A 21,324-nucleotide genomic window follows, 5' to 3' on the forward strand; every position below is an offset into this window, starting at 1 on the left:
AAGTTAAGCAACATGGAAGCATTGATGACACATTAGATAGCTCAAGTATATTGGACCGAAACTTCAATATGTGTAAATTGTTACCGGCGACTAAGATACACAATGGAGCGTTGTTGTGTCGTCACAAAAGCTCCACCAGTGGTTGAAAAAGACCACGTGCACTACGATATGCATTCATTTAGATTAACACATTTTGCTTTTGAATTTCGCAAAATTTTCGGGCGACTTGTGTGCTCGAGTCACTCGCTTAATCACTCATAACATTTCTTCCGTTACGAACTTGTCTACTGTTTTTTTACAAGTTTGTACCACATACGACTAAAGAAGAAATTCTACCAATAGTGAAAAACACTCCAAATAGCGACGTTGCTCCAGTGAGTCAATTGTGTGGGATAGTCATTCTTGCAATAGTTGATCGTCCACAATGGGGCTCTTACATAACGACCCGATTTCTGAATATTGTGAAATGTAGAACCTATTAAAGTGAAGGTTTTAAGATAATTGAATGATTTCTTAAGAATAATTCACATTTAAGATTCTTAGTTCGCTCATTTGTTTCTACCGCTGCCATGAATCCATAGATGTCAGATGTTATTACTGCAACAGTTTTGTTCTTGTAAGAAGCTTCTTCCTGCGGAAAAAATCTTTCGGTTTTGCTGAGTTGACTTTAGCCAATTGAGAATCGGATGATGGGAACCATACATGCTTTGTGTATGGGTAAAGGGATATAAGCCAATCGGTTGTCTCTTAAGCAGCGAAACGCAGTAAGCTCTCTTGTGCTCATTCTTTTACACGCACGTATGCTCACGCATGTATAGAAAACCAACAAAACCGGTCAGAGAATCAATTTTTAACTCTCTGCCTTTCGTCGCTCTAAAACCTCGATACAAGAGAAGAACAAGACATTTTAGCACTACTCTCTCTTTAAGTTTTGGCCGCGTAACTAGTTGGTTTAATTCGAAACATTAGTTTTGATTTTGAAAAATATTTGGATTAAGAACAGCTCATTTACAAACCTCAGATTACTATAAAGTTTTTGTTACTATTATTTTTTTGTTTAATCTCAATTAGTTTTGAAATTTATACATTTTTATAATTTACGAAAATAAACCTTAAAGAGAATAAAATTTAACAAAAAATTGTTTTTCTTTTTTTCTTACAGATTCTACTAGATACCGAGTATCTAATAAATAAATCAGTGTGATACAATGTTTATTTCTAAAATACACAAAATATACAATAAATATTTTTTAAAAATATAATTTTGCAAATAACTAAAATAAACAAATCATTCATGCAACAATTGAAATTCATAAAAAACATGTTTATTTCCATAAATTATGCAAAAACAAAAATAAAGTTTATACAAAAGAAATAATTAAAAATAAATTTTTAAATGAAACTATAAAATTTCAAATACAATGAATTTTGTGTAAAAAATAGTTCGTTTTTTAAAGAAATTGTTTAAAGAATGTAAAAGAAATGTGTTGCATTACGTTAGTTGATGTGAAAGAAAAACAAAGAAAAATCTCAATTATCCGGAAGTTGTGTTTCTAAAAAAGAGTGTACAATTTTTTCCAACGTTACAGTAATGACATTTACTAGAAGAATTACTGCTTAGAAATGCCGTCATTAGCTGCAAGAAATTCTTCAACTATGACATCTTTAAGTAACAATAGTGTAGATGCGGCTGCTGCAACATCAGTATCGTCGTCCAATTCTGCAACATCGATAACAAATGCGAATATGTCTGAAACTTGCATTTATTCTACAGTCACTACGACAACAAATGTTGCCTCTACCACCTCTAGTTTAACTGCTGCACAGCAGCAGCAGCAGCAACAACAAGAAGACTACTTACAGCAGCAGCAACAGTACCAACAACAACAACAACAACATCATCATCAACAAAAATATAATTATTATCATCCACCTCCAGCCGTGGGCAATTCTCTACATTATTCTAGTAATAATAATGGTGGAGCAAGTGCAACAACAACAGCGGCAGCAGCATCAACGGGTTTAGCAACATTTAACGGAAATTCGAATTTAGAAAATGTTGCTGTCCATGCAAATGGTAACAACAACAATAATGATAATAATAATTTTAATACAAACTACAACAACGGTAATTCTAGTAGTAACAGTAGCACAACAACAAATGCCAACAGCAGCAACAGTAATAGTAAAATGAATTCTACGCCACCGCCTGTTGCTGCTCTCCCAGGTAATTCTATAATTGGTCACAAAACGGATACAACCTCAACTGGTTGTATATTAAGTGGCGGTAGTGGTAGTATTGTAGGCATAGCTCCTGCTTCCGCTTTTAAGAATCAGTCACAGCAACAACAGCAACAACAACAATTACTTGCTTCCCGAGAGGACGTTGCTTCTTTGGCTGGCTCCTCATCTATAAATAGCCAAATATCAACGAATAATAACAATCATCATAGCAATATGAAAGCACCACCACCACCATCAGCAACAACAACAACAACAGTTAATGGAGGTGGGAATAGTAGCAACAATAATCATAATCTCAACAGTATATTGAAAGGAAGTAAAGGTAAGTAACTTTTAGTTTTGTTTTAAGATAATCATATTTTAAACATTTCTATTTGTATTTGTAATAGAAATTTTAATAGAAAAAAAACATTTTAGTAAAATTAACTTTAAAATTAAAACACAAGGGAAAAATAAGGAAATTAGTTTTAAATTTTAGTTTCTACTAATAGATTATACTATAAGACACTTGTTTAAAACGAACTATATGAAATGGTTAAAATCAGGTCAGGTTTAATGAAACCTGGTCTCTATATGATGCCCCTAAGTCTAGCGTTTTGCTAAACTTTCGCAGGTAGCAAATAAGAACGCTGCTCTCCGGCGAGAAACTTTACTATTGCCAATTATACCCCAACAATAGGTTCCCAGTAAAATCACTACTGCAGAAGTCATAATGAGCAGGATGACGAGACTCAGAAATTTACTGGGAACTGAGAACTCTATTTTGGATGATATTCTCCTATGTATGATGTATATATCTGTGATTAATCATAAGAATATCCTAGATTACGTGAATTAAACCAGTTGGTTAAACACTAGAAGTAGTAAGTGGTGTCTCTATAGGAAAGGACTCCTACGACCTATATATACAACGGGACCAAAATCAGATGTACCTGAGTAACCCGCTTAAATTTGTTTTAAGTGGTACCCCTTCTTAGCTGAACCTAAGGACGGACTCTAATAAAAACTTATGTCAAAGAGTTATCTGAATGTTTGCCAAATGTTTCTAAAGTTTAAAAACGAATACATTAAAACTCAATGAAGTTCCACACAGCCGTTCCTCTCAATATTCGTGTTTATCTTCATCCTGTTTCAGATCTTAATATCTAATAGAACTTTCTGTCAAATTGCTTTATATAGATGTTCAGAAAATGTATATCTAAAGACATGCTCTTTAACGATTTGAATCTATAATGCTGGTTTAAAACAAACGTAATCTAGCCGCGATTTTTTTCTGATGCGCTGTCATTCAGATCGTCCATAATGAGGCCGGTCATCACAGATCAAGTGTACATAATCATTTTCTCATTAAGCACCATTGGCACTGCTTATGGATGTGTTCATAATGAATCTCTCAGACATCTGTATGAATCCTCCATAATAAGGTAAATTAGTTCCGAACTCATTTGGAGACTTTTATTGAGGGTATTGTGTCATGGAAAAGAAAGATGAAAATTATCCAGTCTGGGTAACATAAAGGGACTCTGGTGACTTTATTAACTATCCTATACGAATGAAGTACAAAACATTTTAATACTCCGCTTCCTTTCAGCATGAGAGAGAGAGAGAGAGACTTAGACATCTGGTTGATTTATTTTGAACTAATAATTCTTAGAAACAATATGATGAGTTATAAAGAATATAAGTTTTTGGACTATATTTTCATAGATAAAATTGGAGTGAAAATTTTCGTGGATTGGATCAAGCAATTATTAGCACTACTTGTAGACATAAAGATTTTCCTTACATTCTTTCAGCTATTCGTATTTCCTTTATAAAAGGGAGAATTAAATCTTTTTATTGCTCTTTAGCAAATGACAATCTCAAAAATTCCCAAAAGTAGAGCAGATGCTGTAATGATTTTGAGTTAGGACATATTAAAGGTTAGACATTTTAAAGGTTATCCAGTGGCGTGTTAACCCAAAAATGTTAGGGTTATATGATTATGATTCCATCTACCTCCGCCAAAACATAAGCTTTGATTGCTTCACCATTAGTCCTCACTCGATTTTCATTATTGATTTTCAAGATTGCTCTTACAAAATTGCCTTTATACTGTTTTCACAGAGTCAAGAATCTTCTTGATTGGAGTCCTGTTTTATCAATTATGTTTGTTCCGCTTATTGAACTTACCAATTATTGTTGAACTATAGAAGATACGATCATCCACATTCTCCAAGTAGGATTTCTTCTGTGTGCTGTGTAGGTTAAACAAACCTTAGGCCCGAAGACCGCGACTTTTAAAGCCGCTGTATACCAATTACGATTCCAAGGATCTAGCATATATTTCTATATGTTCTCCTTAAAACTGTGTGGTGTTAATGTTGGTAAGGCTTTCACAACATTTTGGAAGACTTTTAGCAAATGTTTAAGTTGGGATGGATTCCATACTAACATTGCAGAAAGAACTCTTAGCAAATATATATGTTTCAAAATAGGGGAACCTTCATTTCGTCAGACAATCGGTATTCCAAAGAAAATTGTCCACTTTACCGAATAAACTTGTCTTGTGCGCTCCATTTTATTCAAGTGCTGCCGACTACAGCTTCGAGATCTTCGTTTCGTATTTACCATTAGTGGTTAATAGAAATTGAACTTATTTCAAGCAATTCTGTATTCGGTAGATATTTGGGTTTCTAAAGGGATAGAACCTCAAATGAAGTTTTTATTTTCACTCAGGAACAATCCTTTAAGATTAATGTTTCTGCTCTCTGACGTATCTCAATCGGCTTATTAAATGCAGCGGATCTGGGTGATATAAAAACCACTAATGGAAAATCAATTGCTACGTAAGCAATTCAATGACAATAGCTCTTTAGTTCTCGTTCGCTAACAATAACATCTCCAAGAAATTCCCTAAAATCCCATCCGACGGACAAAATGTTTAGGCTAAGGCGCGGCTACAATCCAAGTAGATTAACAAGGATTTTACTAAGACTAGATTGAAAAACAATTTGATAAGATAACTGTACCGGTTTCGGACGGCTAATGACTACTTGTGGGAACAAACATTAGAGAATACAATTCAATAAGAAAATTGTTCAACGAAAATTAGGAAAAAAAATCGGTGAAATACAATTTCTTGATATTTTCGGTTAGCTTTCGATTACGACTATAGTTCATCATGTTTTATTTTCGAATCTTTGAACCAAGTTCTTATTGGGTACTTTGATTCTTAATTATATTTCTATTTATGTTAACTGTTTGAGAATTATAACATTTTGTGCAATAATCTCTTTCCAATATATTTTATTTTCAGTTTCTAGTTGCACTAAAAACACTTCATAGATATTTAATTATTATTAGCATAAATTATTACATTTTTTAATTGTTTTATATATAACCCTCAAGGGTTTATTAAATATTCAGTTTACATGTTTACATGGAATATTACTTATCTTTATAACTTCAGCTATTCATTCATCCATACATTCAACAACAATTTAAGAATGAGGTTAATGCCATTGATTTTAATCAATTTAATTTTAATGGCTACAAAACCACCCTAATTCATACAACTTACTGACTGACTGACTGACTGACTGACTGACTGGCTGATTGACTGTTTGAGTGGGTTTTGTCTATAAATTTTTTTCTTTTACATTTTTTTTAAAGGCAATTAATTTATAGTTTTTTATTTTTACACCTTCTACTGTTTTGTTTTAACCCACAAAACTACTGACCACCTGTTAAGTTTTGAACACTTAACTAGTTTAACTAAACGATTGAACTAGATTTTGATGACATTTATCATGTAATGACGACTTTAAAACTATAAAGCAATTGATTAACTTTGTTAAGCAAATTTAAATATTTTCTAAACTGAAATATGTAATTTGATATTAAGTTTTGAATTATATTAATGTTATATTTAATAATTTTAAAATTTAGATTTTTGTTTAAAATTTTACTAAACCATCAATGAAGAATTTCAGTGACAAAAATCATTATTTAGTTTCATATTTTTTTCGCCCGACATGTTTAAACCATTATTCATATTGTATGCAGAATCATCAAAAAACTCCAAATGCTTTTAACTGTAAACATAATTTTCATAATAAATATTATGTATTATTACTTCCCCGCCCCCTCCTACCTATTCTTTTGCTCGAACCAAAACACATGTTATAAAATTCATTTTAATTTTAGGATTTTTTTTTTCATTTACCATTGTTCGAGTAGAGGGGGTGATTGCCATTGGTTTGTTGCACAATATCTATATTCGTTGGAAAATCATTTATTTTTTATGCTTAAATTACAGATGTGTTTTTTGGGGGGTTTTCACTTTTTGTTCATCAAATAAAGCGAAATACAGTGGGAGCCAACCAAATTAAACATAAAATCTGTAAATTTCACAGAAATCCATTTCGAACGAATGTCGAATTATCTTTCCTAAGAACTAAACCACTTCACATATTCAAACTGAAATTGACAGTAACTTAAAGTTATATTTTTTTAAGTTTTAATTGAGAAAAGAACGTGATCACTGGATCTAATTATATAGAATTAGTTTGAGAATATGTGGAATTGTTTAGCAGCTCGTAGCTCAGAGTCAACACTATTAATCCTAAATAAATTGAGAATGTAAAGGGTAATCAATTTTTAACACTTTCGTTTTGCTTCTAATCTATGACGAATCTGTTCAATATCTGTAAATAATCGTCTGTCATTCCGCCATTTTATTGTTGACATGTCCTTGTTGGTAAATAGATCCGTTTGGGGTTTCATTGTTAGATACTCACCCAGAAAATTATTGTGACAACCTCTGTTGTCTTCTGATAGATTGTTAACAAACCGGATCGAAATTAGGGTTCTATTTTTGAAACGAAATGTCTACTTCGTCTTTTTGCATTTAGTTAAAAGTCGACTTTTTGCATTTTATGCAAAGTCGATTTTTCGACTTTTTTCATAGATGATAGTTGATTTATCGACTTTTTTGGACCAAAATAGTCAACTTCGACTTTTCGACAAAAAGTCGATTGTTCGATTATTCGAAAGTTGATTTATAGAACCCTAGTCGAAATCTGCCTCCGATTGCCTCCGATATTAAATGCATCTGTAAAGATGTTACACTAATGCACTTGTGACCGAATATAAATGGTCATAATTAAATAGAATTCCATTCTTTGTTCCCTTCTTCATTCTGTTATAAATATACCAGACTTAATGCAGTTTGTTCCCTTTAAGTAAGAACTTATCTTTCACTTATTTACAAAATACGAATACATTTCGGTTTAATGATTATGACTCTAGGTGCTGTTGCCAAGTCAATAAACGCCATTCATCTGTATGGTTTTAAACCGAAGTGATGCTTTCAAGCATATATGATGCTAAGCAACTGGCCAGTGAAGATCACAGCTTATTTTACTCAAGAAGTTGAGCAAAGTTTTATAATAATGTCAGGTGTCAGTACCAGCCAGCTTAAAAAGACACTGAGAAATAAAGCCGAGAAAGCGGTTGTTCTCTTAAAGCTTCCTAGGTTCATATTCAAATATAAATACTAACAAACGGCTGCTCTGTTGAATGTCTATTGACTCAGAAAGCTAACATAATTTCACTTTCTTCAAACGTTGAGGATCCCAGGATTTTATAGATGATTTTTGTCGTAAGAAAAACTCTCGATAACACTCTAAAGCCAACAGCAATTTTGGCAGTCTGTTTATTCGTTCCTATAAAGTGCTCTTTGATCATTCAGATTTTATTTTCTACTTTTGACGTCTCGACTTATTATATGCAATCCGAATGTAACAATTTACTAGTCAGTCTAATTGCTAAGCCAATTCACTTCATTCACCCACTGATTTCATAGATTTAACAAACAATTTCAGAAATGTTTGGTCCCAACAAATTTGATTACATTCGTTAGTGATACATTCTTGAGACGGATCAGATCATTTAAGAGGCTTTTACAGAAATATTCCATTCATAGCTCCGCTAGGTAGGAGTAGATTACATAAAAGATGTTGCACCGATTGTTCAACCTCTTCATCTAAACAACTTTCGCAATAAATGTTAGATAGATAGCTCGACCAATTGTACAGTGTCCAGTAAATAGTGTGCCTATATAAAGGCAAAAAGTGTCTGTTAGAGCTTCAATCGTGTCCGATCGAAAACTCAGATTTTTCCGAACCCCTCGTGTTTTGGAACTAATCATCAATTTGACAGAGTATTATCTGTGTTGGAACAGGAACTGAATGGTATTTGAGAGTATTGAGGGATGCAAGATTATCTACGGAACAAAACTACATAAATCAGACCGAATGTTTACATTGGTGATTGACCGTATCTAGAGTCATCTTCGAGCTTTTGGGCTGTTCTTTCTCTGCGTATTTTACGGAATATGAAAGTTGTTTCTCACATTTCGTCTTGGAGTCAGAGATACAGGCCGAGGCAAAATGATCGGCGGCGGCGCAATCATTTTCGGTCGATGACGGCGGCTTATTATAGAAAATATTGGCGGCGGCTAAATAACTTAACTTATCCTTTCGAAATTGACATATAAGCGTTTATTATATTGGAAAATCTCTATATAATAGTCTGTTATATAGAAACCATTCTGTATATAAGTTTTTTATGCAGAAAATGGACATTATTAAAGAATTTTTATGTTGCAAAACTTTTCAATTTGGCATGCAAATACAAACTCCGTTCAAATTGGTTAAATTATTTTCTGAAATAAATATGCGATTCCAATTTTTATCAGCGGCGACGTTAAAGCCGTCTTAACTTTTCAGAAGATAGAAGTCGGCGACGGCGCGGCTCGCAAAATATTACCGGCGACCAGCCGACTCCGATTTAAACTGTCTCAGCTTATGTCCCTGCTAGGAGTTGTCAGGTTAACGGATTTCAAACTCTTGGTTTAGTCTTTTGCAATACAGAATTTGAGATAGCATATACTATCATATTGAACATGTTATTGCTCCACTGTATAATTTAATGCATTTAATAGGTAAATAAATATTCTTGGTATTTTATATTTATTATTCTTTTCTTTTTATTCACAACCTAATAACGTCAAATTTACAATTGAAAGGTGAAACAGGAAAATTGTTTAGTGTTTTCTTTTCAAAAGCTTTTTAGTGAATAATTCTTAAAAGCTTTGTATTCAAGTGGACCATTAAGTGAAAAGAAAATAGAGATTAAACTTTTCAGATCTGCATTTCAAATTTTTCGATCGAAAATATATAATCGAAATTTGAAGAATCATGATTTTGGACTTAATAACCATTAAGCGCTGTACATATTTAATGATCGATCATTCTCATTTAGTCAACGATCGTTCTAAATTCGTAAACGATAGATCTCATTTTGAGAACGGGACCTATGTTCGTAATTGGAATTGGTTATGTGAAGATGTTATAATGTTGACACATGTAAGTTCCACAGAATAATTGTCACTGCTTTTCATCTCTTCAATGATTTCTATTCAAAATTGTTGACATTAGGAGTTTTAATTAATATGTATAACAACGTTTCAACGCCTATTAAATTGGGCGCCACTAAATTTTTAACTATAACTTTAATATTGTTATATTAATTATAACTATAAAACTTAAAATTAATTGAAATTTACAAAATAGTTAATTAATAATAAACGACGACGACAACAACACAAAATCCAAAAAAGCAACTTAAGATTTCATATTAAAATTAATTTATGTTAATCAAAAATAACGAACAAAAATAAACGTGAGATTTTATTAATAACCCAGTACGGTAATCGAGGGGGGATCATAAATATATAACACACATTGTTTATACCATTTTTATAATAAATACCACCAACTAAAACCAATGTTAACCATATTTAACGCCTTCATTTTAATGTTTTCATAAATCATTTCCGAAAGTAATTGTGTATATAGTATATTATCTATCGCAGACTCTATAACTCTGTAGTATTATGAAGTGAATATTTAGCAGTCATAGTAAAGTTTATGACAAAACAAGGTCTTTAACATTTGGAAGATTTTCATTCATTAATAAATTTATAATGAATATAAATAAATAGACATACAAAACTGAATTGAATTTTAATTAAAATTTGTTAAAAGTTAATTTATGTGTGCGATTTTATGTTGACAATTGAGAATGATAACTAGTAGTTCTGGGTAAAAGGGAACCGACAAATAGTCTAGTCTATAGACTAGACTATAGACTAGACTATAGACTAGACTATAGACTAGACTATAGACTAGACTATAGACTAGGCTATAGACTAGACTATAGACTAGACTATAGACTAGACTATAGACTAGACTATAGACTAGACTATAGACTAGACTATAGACTAGACTATATACTAGACTATAGACTAGACTATAGACTAGACTATAGACTGAACTATAGACTAGACTGTAGGCTAGACTATAGATTAGACTATAGACTAGACTATAGACTAGACTATAGACTAGACTATAGACTAGACTATAGACTAGACTATAGACTAGACTATAGACTAGACTATAGACTAGACTATAGACTAGACTATAGACTAGACTATAGACTAGACTATAGACTAGACTATAGACTAGACTATAGACTAGACTATAGACTAGACTATAGACTAGACTATAGACTAGACTATAGACTAGACTATAGACTAGACTATAGACTAGACTATAGACTAGACTATAGACCAGACTATAGACTAGACTATAGACTAGACTATAGACTAGACTATAGACTGAACTATAGACTAGACTGTAGGCTAGACTATAGATTAGACTATAGACTAGACTATAGACTAGACTATAAACTAAGCTATAGATTAGGCTATTGACTAGACTATAGACTATACTATAGACTAATCTCGCGTGTATCTGTGTGCCTTGATAATTGGTATTATTTTAAAAATTTTTTAACGAATTAAGCAATCTCACATTGCCACCTTTTAAACTGCAGGGTACGTATGAGAACAAAAGCGTACAATATATGTTAATGAGTTAATTTATATTTTACTTGTTGTATGACATTTTCTTGTTGTTATTGTTTTTATTTTGTGGTTTTAACTGTAACAATATAGTGACAACAGTTTCGATGTTTGGTTTTTAATGAATGAATGGCGGCACATTTAAATGTTTGTTTTAATAAATTGTATTGTCCAAACACAATTGGAACGTGGGCCTAGAAAAAAACAAATGGATTTAAATGTTTTTTTTTTTCTTTTCAAAATAAAGAATTATTTTTTAGCTGAACAAAGCAATTTAATGTCATTTAATTATCCATTTATCCCACACTTATTATTGGAGTGAAAATTTAGTGACAGACAAGTTTATAATTCTTTTAAGAAACATATTAGCTTTGCTAATAATTTGGCAAACATTTACTTTTGCTCTTTGCATAAAAATTATTAAAAATTTACCATTCGTTAGAACCATAGCTTTAGCGGACCCTGTTGGTTTTCACCTGATATGCTTGGTCTTTTGGACTCCATTAGATTGGTTAACATCTGCATTGTTTTCAGATCATCGATACTATAAACATTGGATAACAAAATTTCAAGACTATGCTCTTTAACATCTATGTAGTCTTGCATATCCTAGGAATCTAAACTCAATCGCGACGACATTAAAATATATTATTCTTGCAACATAAACGCCACTCAGTCAGATTGGTATTGCTTCAACACTCGAGGTCATTTGTGGCATTTACATTTCTTTATTAAATTAAAACTGAAAGAAACTATTTTTTCTTGTGCTGAACGCAATCAACGATGGAAACATCAAAACTCAAGTGTTTTTTTTTAATATTACTTGTAGAATATCCAAAGTGTCCAGGACCTGATTTCCACTATGAATGACCTCAACAATATTTAACCTTGAAAAAAATTCGTCAAAGTTTCTTATAGGCATACGTACTGGTCATTGTTAAAATGGTCTCTTAAGGAAACTATTTCGATCATATACGTTCGATCATACGATCCATATCTTAATGACCTGATTATATACTGTTTTGCTTCGATAAGATTAACTTGTTTTGCACTTTTCATTATCAGTTCAACACCGATATTCAGGACATAACAGTTTTTAAACGACGGTGTATAGATTTCGCAATAAACTATTCACAATTTCATAACAGAACTGTTAAGAACATTCACTTCAATGGACCCATAATGGAAACTGCATTATCAGATTTGTTCTTTACGGAATATTAGCAAAGCTAATATGTTTCCTGAATATCGGTTTTGAACTGATTAACTTGTTTTGCACTTTTCATTATCAGTTCAACGCCGATCAGACATGGGCGTTTACTTCTAATGGAAGTGTTAATATATTTCGAATTATTCCAGATCGAAAAGCTACAGTTTCTAAGATTGTAGCTTACACCATGATCGAGAAAATCTTTAATATACTTTTTAGCTATATCATTTTTGCATGATCCAATAGCGTTCAGTCTGGCTATAACTTGAATTAGAATCTTTGATAATAGAAGAATATCTTAAATAAAAAATATTTTCTCTCCTTCTCTTTCCTGTTGATTGATTTTAACACTAAGAACTTTTCCATTTTAATTTCTATTAAACTCATTAGCGTCAAAATATTGAACAGATATAAAATAACTTAAAATTACTGTCAATATAAACCAATTTACATACATACATATATGTATGTGTTACACTTTCACATAAATATTTATTTATGTAAACATATACTAAAATAATTACGTACTAAATAAGAATATACATGCATATGCATGCACCAGCTATAGGAATTATTAACAAATTTATTCTTACTATTGTAAGAAAAAGAAAAAATAAAAACAAATTGTGTGAATTTTTTTTTGTATATAGGTACATATATTTTTTTGTTGCAAACAATTGAAATCTATGATTAAATATGTGAAAGTTCCTAAATACTCGTGTACTAAAATTAAGCAACAAGTGAATTTTTGCATTTACTTGAAAACCACAACATCCAAACAGCATGCGAATTGGGCGTCCCGTATTATTATATACAAGTACGATGCATCTATGTATTTGTATTAAAGAGTTTTTTTTGTAGTCATAGATGTTGCAAGTATCAAAAACACACAAATATAAAAACAGACACTATAACTGACGGACAATAAATGAAGAAAAAAAAAAACGATGTCAGAGAGTCAAAGACCTGAAAGCCCTCTGAATGGTATGGAACTGCAAAGTTGCAAGTGAAAAAAATATATATGTATATGTATATAAAAACATTAAACAGACACCAGCAGCTACAAGTTGTACCAAAATACTATATACAGTGTGTGATAAAAGTTTTCGTACCAAATGAAAACATTGTTGTTAACAGCAAGGTGATTACTTTTTACACAATTCGTCTTACAAATGATAATACAGTTTAAACTAGAACTGAAATTGTAATGATCCTTTAACCTCATTTTGAACGCTTTTAGAGTTATGGATGCATAGAATACATTGTTACCTTATTATTTCCTAGACCAAATCTGAATTACTTGTGCCAATTTTGGCATCGATAAGCAAAGTTTCCACGTTTAAAAAAGTGAATGTTTATTAATTATTAGAATAAAGTACAATAATTACTATAAACTGTAAGGTTCCTCCGGTAGGTTAGTGTTCTAGACTGGTAGACCGGAAGTGGTGGGTTCGATTCTCACCTGAGGCATTGGTAAAAGAAAGCACAACAGGCTCAATAGAGGCCTAGGTGTATTTCTTCGGATTTTATGTATATACATCCTGCTTTCAAACTAACTAAGGTTTCTCCTTTAAGGATCCGATCGTGTTCAGTCTTATCATTATAGTCGGAACTATGTTCGAAAACAACTAAAAGAAAAAGAATCGACAAGGAAACATCGTTTTCGTGAAGAATGAATTCATGATCGAAAAGCGTTAAAATCCAAGTTTACAGCAATCATATGCTAGCATGATCGGTTGCTTATTGATATTGTTGTTCATTTTCATCATGTCGAGTTCAGTCTTGTCTTCAAGGCTACACATATACGATCGTTCAATGGTCCAAACATCTTAAGTTAGTTTACTATTCGATATCGAAAGGAAATTGTTTCCGATGAAAATGTATTTAGGAGTACAATCGTTAGTAAATAGAAAACGATCGATAACTTTATGATCAGTTTAGGTTTAGTCTTGTCTTCACTAAGAGTTTACTAAGATTCCACGACTTAAGATTTCATAACCACACCAAATATACAGCACTAAGTTGCTGAAGATATTGAATAAACTTGAACGACTACACTAATGATCGTTCAATAGTCCAAACTTCTTTAGTTTGAAATAAAATTAACCTTTTGCACTATTCGAGATAGGAAAGTTGTTGCTTCTGCTGAAAATGGAATTGGAAGTGCAATAATCAGTATATAGGAGACGTTCGATCACTTTGTGATCATGTCGGTTTCAGTCTTATCTTCACTACGACTTAGCTAGGGTTTCCTAGACCAAAAAAATCAATAGCTTAACGAAATATACTGCACTAAGTTCCTGGGGATCTTGTTTATGCTTGATTAAAACTTGATCATTCTGGAAACTGAAGTTTTCGAACAGAATACTTTCGGGAGTGTAATAATCAGTATGACGAGAAGATTAATAACTAAATGATCCTATCGTTTCCAGTCTAACCAAAAGAATTTTAAAGATATTATACAATTATTATAGTGCTTTCGGCTTAGCTATGCAATATATCTTGATCTTAACGTAATATCCAAAAAATAGTTTCGGGAGTGTAAAAATCAGTATTTAAGATGATTGATCATTTAGTGATCCTTCTGAATTTAGTTTTGTCTTCTTTAAGATTACATTTTAAAGAAACCGAGAGCAGAAAACATCTACAGGTGAACGAAACTGTAAATTTAGAGCGTTTGAATAGATTTGCGCTGAACTGATCTAGTTTAGTCGTGTTCCTTTTAAAAAAAGTTTTCTTAATATTCCAAAAATAAAAAAATGCTGATGTTACAGAAGTTTTCAAAACTTAAACATCCATAGGTGGACGAAATTGTGAAATTGTGAGCTTCGAACAGATTGGCACTGATCTGATCTAGTTCAATCGTGTTCCTTATAATAAAAGCTTTCTAAATATTCAAAATATAAAAAAACAAAACCCTGATGTTGCAACTTTCAAGAATTTATAATTATTATAGAGCGGGAGATCTTGCTCACGACAGCTTGTCTTGACAAAGATTCGATCATGATATTACTGTAACATTATTATGATGCTTAATATCTTGTTTATACCACCTTCATGACTTCATGATCAGTCATTCGAAACTTTGATCGTGATCTTACGATCTTAATGAGCTTTTTGATCTATCAGCATCCTAAAGAAGTATCATTGTTGTGTTAAAACTTTCGAAAGGAATAGTTAGATCTGCGATTGCAATTATCTGTTTATGGAATGTAGATCAAAAAGTTGCTGTTTTCCAAATGAATGATCTTTAAATGATGTTTGCACACATTGCTATTCGATGGTTGTTAAAGTTAGAAAAGCTGTTGAAGAATTAATGTTGCGCAAATTTGGTTGAGCTCATTCGATAGCTTTAAAATATGGCCTTACACGATCAATTCGGAATGGATAAAGATCTGGAAGTCACGAAGTTAGAACATATGATAATGATTTTGATCAAATATATATGCTTTCTTTTTTTTGTACATTAAATTTTCGATCACATCGTAAACGATTATGTATTATAAGATATTTATGCATTTCAAGAGGAATAGTATAGAATTAGTACTGAATAATAAAGATAAATAATGTAAAGATATTACATATCTACATACATATTCAGATACATAAGAGTTTTTCTCTCTAAACATATACAATTTACAAATATGAATGTATGTATGTATGTATATCAAACGATATTATATTAAATAGTCTGTTTGCCAGTGTATACCACAAATCTAAAACAATTCAAATTTCTATATACACCATGAGAATTACTTACACACACATCGACTTATACATGTTAATATGTTTGTAACTATATGTGTGTTCTTTCATTTATTTAAACATTCACTTGATTCTTATTACAATATCATCATGAATGAATGTACATATGTATCTATACGTGTATGTGTATATGTTGTATAAATGTTTTATTTGTTTGGATAATATACTTATTATTACAACTCTACAACTTCGTCATCATTAGACCATGTGTACTATATGAAACTAAAACCAACTTCTAATAAACATTTAAAATTTCTAACAATTTTGTGCAAAATTGTAGTGAAAATTGTAAAATTAGTAGATGAAACAATAATTACTGCGATCGAAGGTTCTCAGAGTTCAATTTTTAAGAAATCTGGGTGGTTAAGTTAAGACCTAAGAAATTTTGATACATATATCATTGTTTTTTCTATAGTTTTATACATCATTGTATTAAGTTCTGTTTATTAAAGTTATTTGTGATATAGTTTACAAATTCTTTTCTTTGTAATTATACTAACATCATGATGAGAATGATATACAGAAACGATAGAAACATAAAGATTATGTTTTATAAGTATTTACGTGGCTAGATTGTAAAGTAATTAAGTTATTATTTCATATACAATACATTTTCAAAAACGAAATGGAACTGAAAGTGTTATTGTAAATATTTGTCGAGAAATAAATTGAAAATCTGTTATTACAGTTTCTAAAAACAGATCGAAATAAAATCCATGTAATGTTGAACTTAGGAAGATATCGTTCAACATACTCATTATAAATATAGATATCATCCAAGTTTTGGTATATAGAAATTTCACTCTTTAGAAGTGCCTTACCGCTAAGAAGAAAACATCATATAGATGAATTTTTTAATACCTGTCGAATTAGAGTACATAAGTATTATTCAGATTTCATAATGTCTGTACTGTTCTTTAGGTTGAAATTTACATCTACGGAAAATATACGAGAACTTATTCTCTAGATCATTAACTTCTACATAGAGAATCTTGCAAGTTTCATAGCTTGAATGTAGGTCCTTTCCAATCACAGTGCTTCTCGATATTTGGTTTTAAACCATCAGATTATCTAATGTACAAAATGGACTAGATATCGATTATAAATTTCTACATATAAAGTCTTGCATCTCCCAAGTTTCTTAGTTTAAAGTTACCGTTTTTCATACCGAGCGCTTCCCCAGTACCAGCGCAAGAGTTGATCCACTCGCGAATCACGTGTCATCGTCGTCATACAACCGTGAGCAAAATGCTACTACGGAGTTGGATGTCTTGTGTTCCGTTGCGGACAATACATCAAGTAAACAACATGTCATTGGAAAAAACATAGGGGTGAAAGAGAAGGATGAACTCTGAGAGAGCTCTAAGCCAAACCTATGATGATGTAGTAGAGCAAATGGTGAAAAAGGTGAGTGGTAGTATAGCAAAACTACCCATTACTAAGAAAAGACTATGTTTAGCAGAGAGGAGGGGAAAGAAGCTTCAGAAAATCATTGTTAGTCAAAACGCTCCAAAGGAAAAATCGGATGCTCTTACAAGATTTGAGGTAAAGAGAATCAGGTCTTCTGAGGAATCGACAAATAAACCTAAAAAGAAAAAGAGCTCCCCGCCTTCTAATACACTGTCGAAGCCAAGTCATACTTCACTCGAAGGAACTACATATCAGAATCCTGCGAGTAAGGGTGACGACGTCAAGCCAGGTATCTTCAAAGGTATCTTTAAAAAGCCCAAAAAAGAGGATGGGGAAGCTAGACGGCAAAAAAGAAAAAGATCTGCCAAAGTTGTCAGATGAAGTCACCAGGACGATCTCTGCTATGCAGTTGACGATGCTAGCAATCTAACAGGCAAAGTTCCAATAGACCAGCATCGTAAGGTAGAAGATCTGGTCAATCAAAGGAAAAACAACCATTAGATAGTATGAGCTGCGAGTTCAACATAGGCGTGATGTTGATGAGGTTGGCATCTACCAATGTGTTAGCAGTCTTAGGAACATGATGAAAAGTATCCCTACTCCACGAGACGGCACTAAGCAGCGACAGGCAAAAACGAATGGAATAAATGTAAACTGGAAAATCTTGAATGTTAAAATGCTGAGCTGGCTGTGGAATAAAATATGTTTTTACAGGATAGTATAAACTGAGGGAATTCTATTTGTAATACGTATCGACAAGAATTCCATGACCAAAAATTACGCCTCTAAAGCTGTCATATTTAATATTGGGAAGGCTGTAACAACAAGCCTCGAAAAGTACACTTAAGAACACAGCATCAATAGCAACTACTGATAATGTGGAGGAGTCAAATCCTTAAAGGTAGGAAGTTATCACTAACTCACCAGAAAAATTGGGATGGAGTCGATTAGGCTGTTAAAACCGAAGACTCGTAACAGTTATAGCAGAAGTTGTTTAGATAGGAAATAATTGCACAAGACCTTTTATTCAAATTTCTAATCTACGAAGATCTCTTCTGTCCCGAGGACACATGACGTTCATTGTAAAAGAGTTTTGGACGATTTTATGACATTTTTCTTTAGGTTGGGAGGACTCAGTTCTTTACCAACCAATAATGCTCAGCAGCATTCTTGATCGGTCATAAATCGCAGCCTAGGAACCTCTTACTCGGAAAAAAACTTTAAGTATAGCTTCAGCTTATTTACCTTCTAAGAGCTCTTCGTTTGACCTCTTATTCAGTTGCAACTTTTAGTTTAGCTTCGTACTATGTCCCTGATAGAGGCTAATACTTTGAAGTTTTTAGTCACGTAGCTCACTGCAAACTTCTTTCCTCGGTTTTAGTCGTAATTTGAATGTCATGCCCTGTAGCGCAACAGATCTTAGTTCTTTCTGTTGAGGTTAATGTTGCGGAGTTTTAACTTTTTGTCGTGGATTTCACGTAACGTATTCTCTTCATAAGTTAGGGCCAATACCAAGGTTTTGTCCATTTTAAGTTTTAAGACATTTAAGATCTGAAGATCCTTTTTCCATTTCGATGGGAAAGTTTAACGTAATTACGTAATGTTGTGTTTATAAAAAACATTTCTATTGATCAGATTTTCGAAATCTTAGCTTCTTAGCTTTATAAAGTTTAGGTCCTTAATTAAGATTGATGCTTTTCATCTATTCATATACATCATTAGATCAACCAGAAAGAACAATTTAGTTCCATATCCATTTTATTTTATTGTAATTATTGTTTACAGTTTCCTTTGGACGGAAAACCGTAGTAACCACATTAACGTAGTCCCATTCAACTTATGATCGAGCGTCAACTATAATCTGAAATATTTTGCCTTCGTACTGCATTTTAGAGTCAAACACCCACATCGCGTATTATAATCATTCCATTAGTTTGATGTATACAAGTTACCTTGATTTTTTTTTGCCAGATTAAAAAAGATTGTGTTGTTGTACAGAGTGAAATTTAAAAAAAAAAACATTGTTGTAATTGCCTTTTACCGCTTATTACGGGTTCTTATTTTTGCTCAATTAACAGAATTGTGAGTCTCTGTTAAAAAGAGTTTCTCCTATAAAGTTAAACATGTTGAAAGCAAATGTATAAAAATGGAAATGGAAAATAGTATATACACAAATAGGCTGGAAAAAAATAACACGCTGAACTGCAGATGATGATAATGATGACGATGTGTGAGTATATGCCCCCTTTTAATTAAGAAGAAAAAAGTGCATATGCGAGGGGTGATTTGAGAGCTTAGAAGAGGAGTTCAAAAACTAATTGCTAATGTATAAACTTTGAACTGTAACTAACTTAGAAGCATTTAAAATTTTAAATATCTAATGCAAATTTTTGCACAACCATCGCATAATTCTTGTTGTACATGACAATTTAAATCATTTCTTGACTGAGACTATATTCAAACTCGTAATTGTAATTTTTTATTTAGTTGTTATTTTCTATACACATTCATTTATACTCAGTATAAGGAAGTTCTTTTTTTCTTTTAATTGAAATTTCATTCTAATTGCTTTTGACATGAGCTTTAAATGAAGAAAGAAAAAAACGAGATTGAACTTGAATGAAACTAAAACCAATTTATTTTTGTACAAACACTTTGCAACAAGATTTTTTATCATTTCAATTGTGGGCAAAGGTAAACAATTGGATTGTTAAAAATCAAAGATATTAAAGTACAAAGTTTGTAAAGTTATGTACATGAAGCATTTGGAGTCGGACGAGGCCGACCATACAATACTCTACACCTTTTACAAAAATAAAATGTGATTTAGTTGTAATAAAGCATTTAAGTTGAATTGTACCTTGCCTCAGATATACATACTTAAGCCGTTTATTGTTGAATAAAATTGTGGACATTTAAGGGAAATTTTGATGGAGGCTTTTCATAGGGGCTAGGGTCATATGAGGACCTATTATAATAGAATTCGTGAGGATCGTCAAGTCTAGTATAGAAATATAAATTATATATGTATAAAATGGCGACATGTAGTTTGATTAAAAGTTTACAAGCCTTATTTGGGGTTTCAGTTGTATGTGGACTAGGTGAAATAATGGACCTATCTTTATCATTTTCAATAGGATTCGTCCCTGGGACAATAGGAGATCATGTACCAAATTTCTTTAAATTGTTTTTTTTTTTAATTGCGACCTGTTGTTTGATTACAAGGTTTACTTGGACGGACAGATGGACGGAAAGACGGACGGACGGACATCGACTCAGAAAACGATTCTGAGCCGATTGGTATACTTTAAGTTGGGTATAGGACCAATACTATTGTGCGTTACAAACATCAGTACAAACCCAATATGAAATCATCATAAACTTAAACTTGAAAAACGACTCTCTGAAATTCCTTACCATAACAGCACTTGAATTTTGGTTCATGTATTTGAAGTTCATTTGATAGATTATTAGCAATACTACTTGCCGATAGTCTTGTTGAATTTGTGGTGAAATTCGATGACATAAGAAATTGGGTAGAGACTCAAAGTAAGTCCAAATTACAATACGTAAAGTTTTAAACGCTTCCACAATTAAAAATATTTAAATATTTGTTGAAAACTTAACGTTTCCAAACCTCTGCAACAAGTCTACCAGAGAGCTTAATGCCTGCAATGTCTCTTTGCCAGAGCATTTCTTTTAAATTAAACAAGTCATTGGTTTT

At 32.0% G+C, this 21,324-nt stretch overlaps 1 protein-coding gene across 1 annotated transcript in view; it reads left to right on the forward strand.

Annotated features, from left to right (window-relative positions):
• The first annotated feature begins 1,354 nt into the window (after positions 1–1,354).
• Positions 1,355–21,324, forward strand: part of LOC111688010 — a 39,326-nt gene continuing 19,356 nt past the window's right edge. The window contains exon 1 of the mRNA XM_046953778.1: positions 1,355–2,566. Coding sequence (XP_046809734.1) covers positions 1,624–2,566 — 943 coding nt within the window. The 5' untranslated portion in view covers positions 1,355–1,623. The remainder of the gene's footprint in view (positions 2,567–21,324) is intronic.

The sequence above is a fragment of the Lucilia cuprina genome, chromosome 6, assembly GCF_022045245.1.
Source record: "Lucilia cuprina isolate Lc7/37 chromosome 6, ASM2204524v1, whole genome shotgun sequence".
Classification (NCBI taxonomy): domain Eukaryota; kingdom Metazoa; phylum Arthropoda; class Insecta; order Diptera; family Calliphoridae; genus Lucilia; species Lucilia cuprina.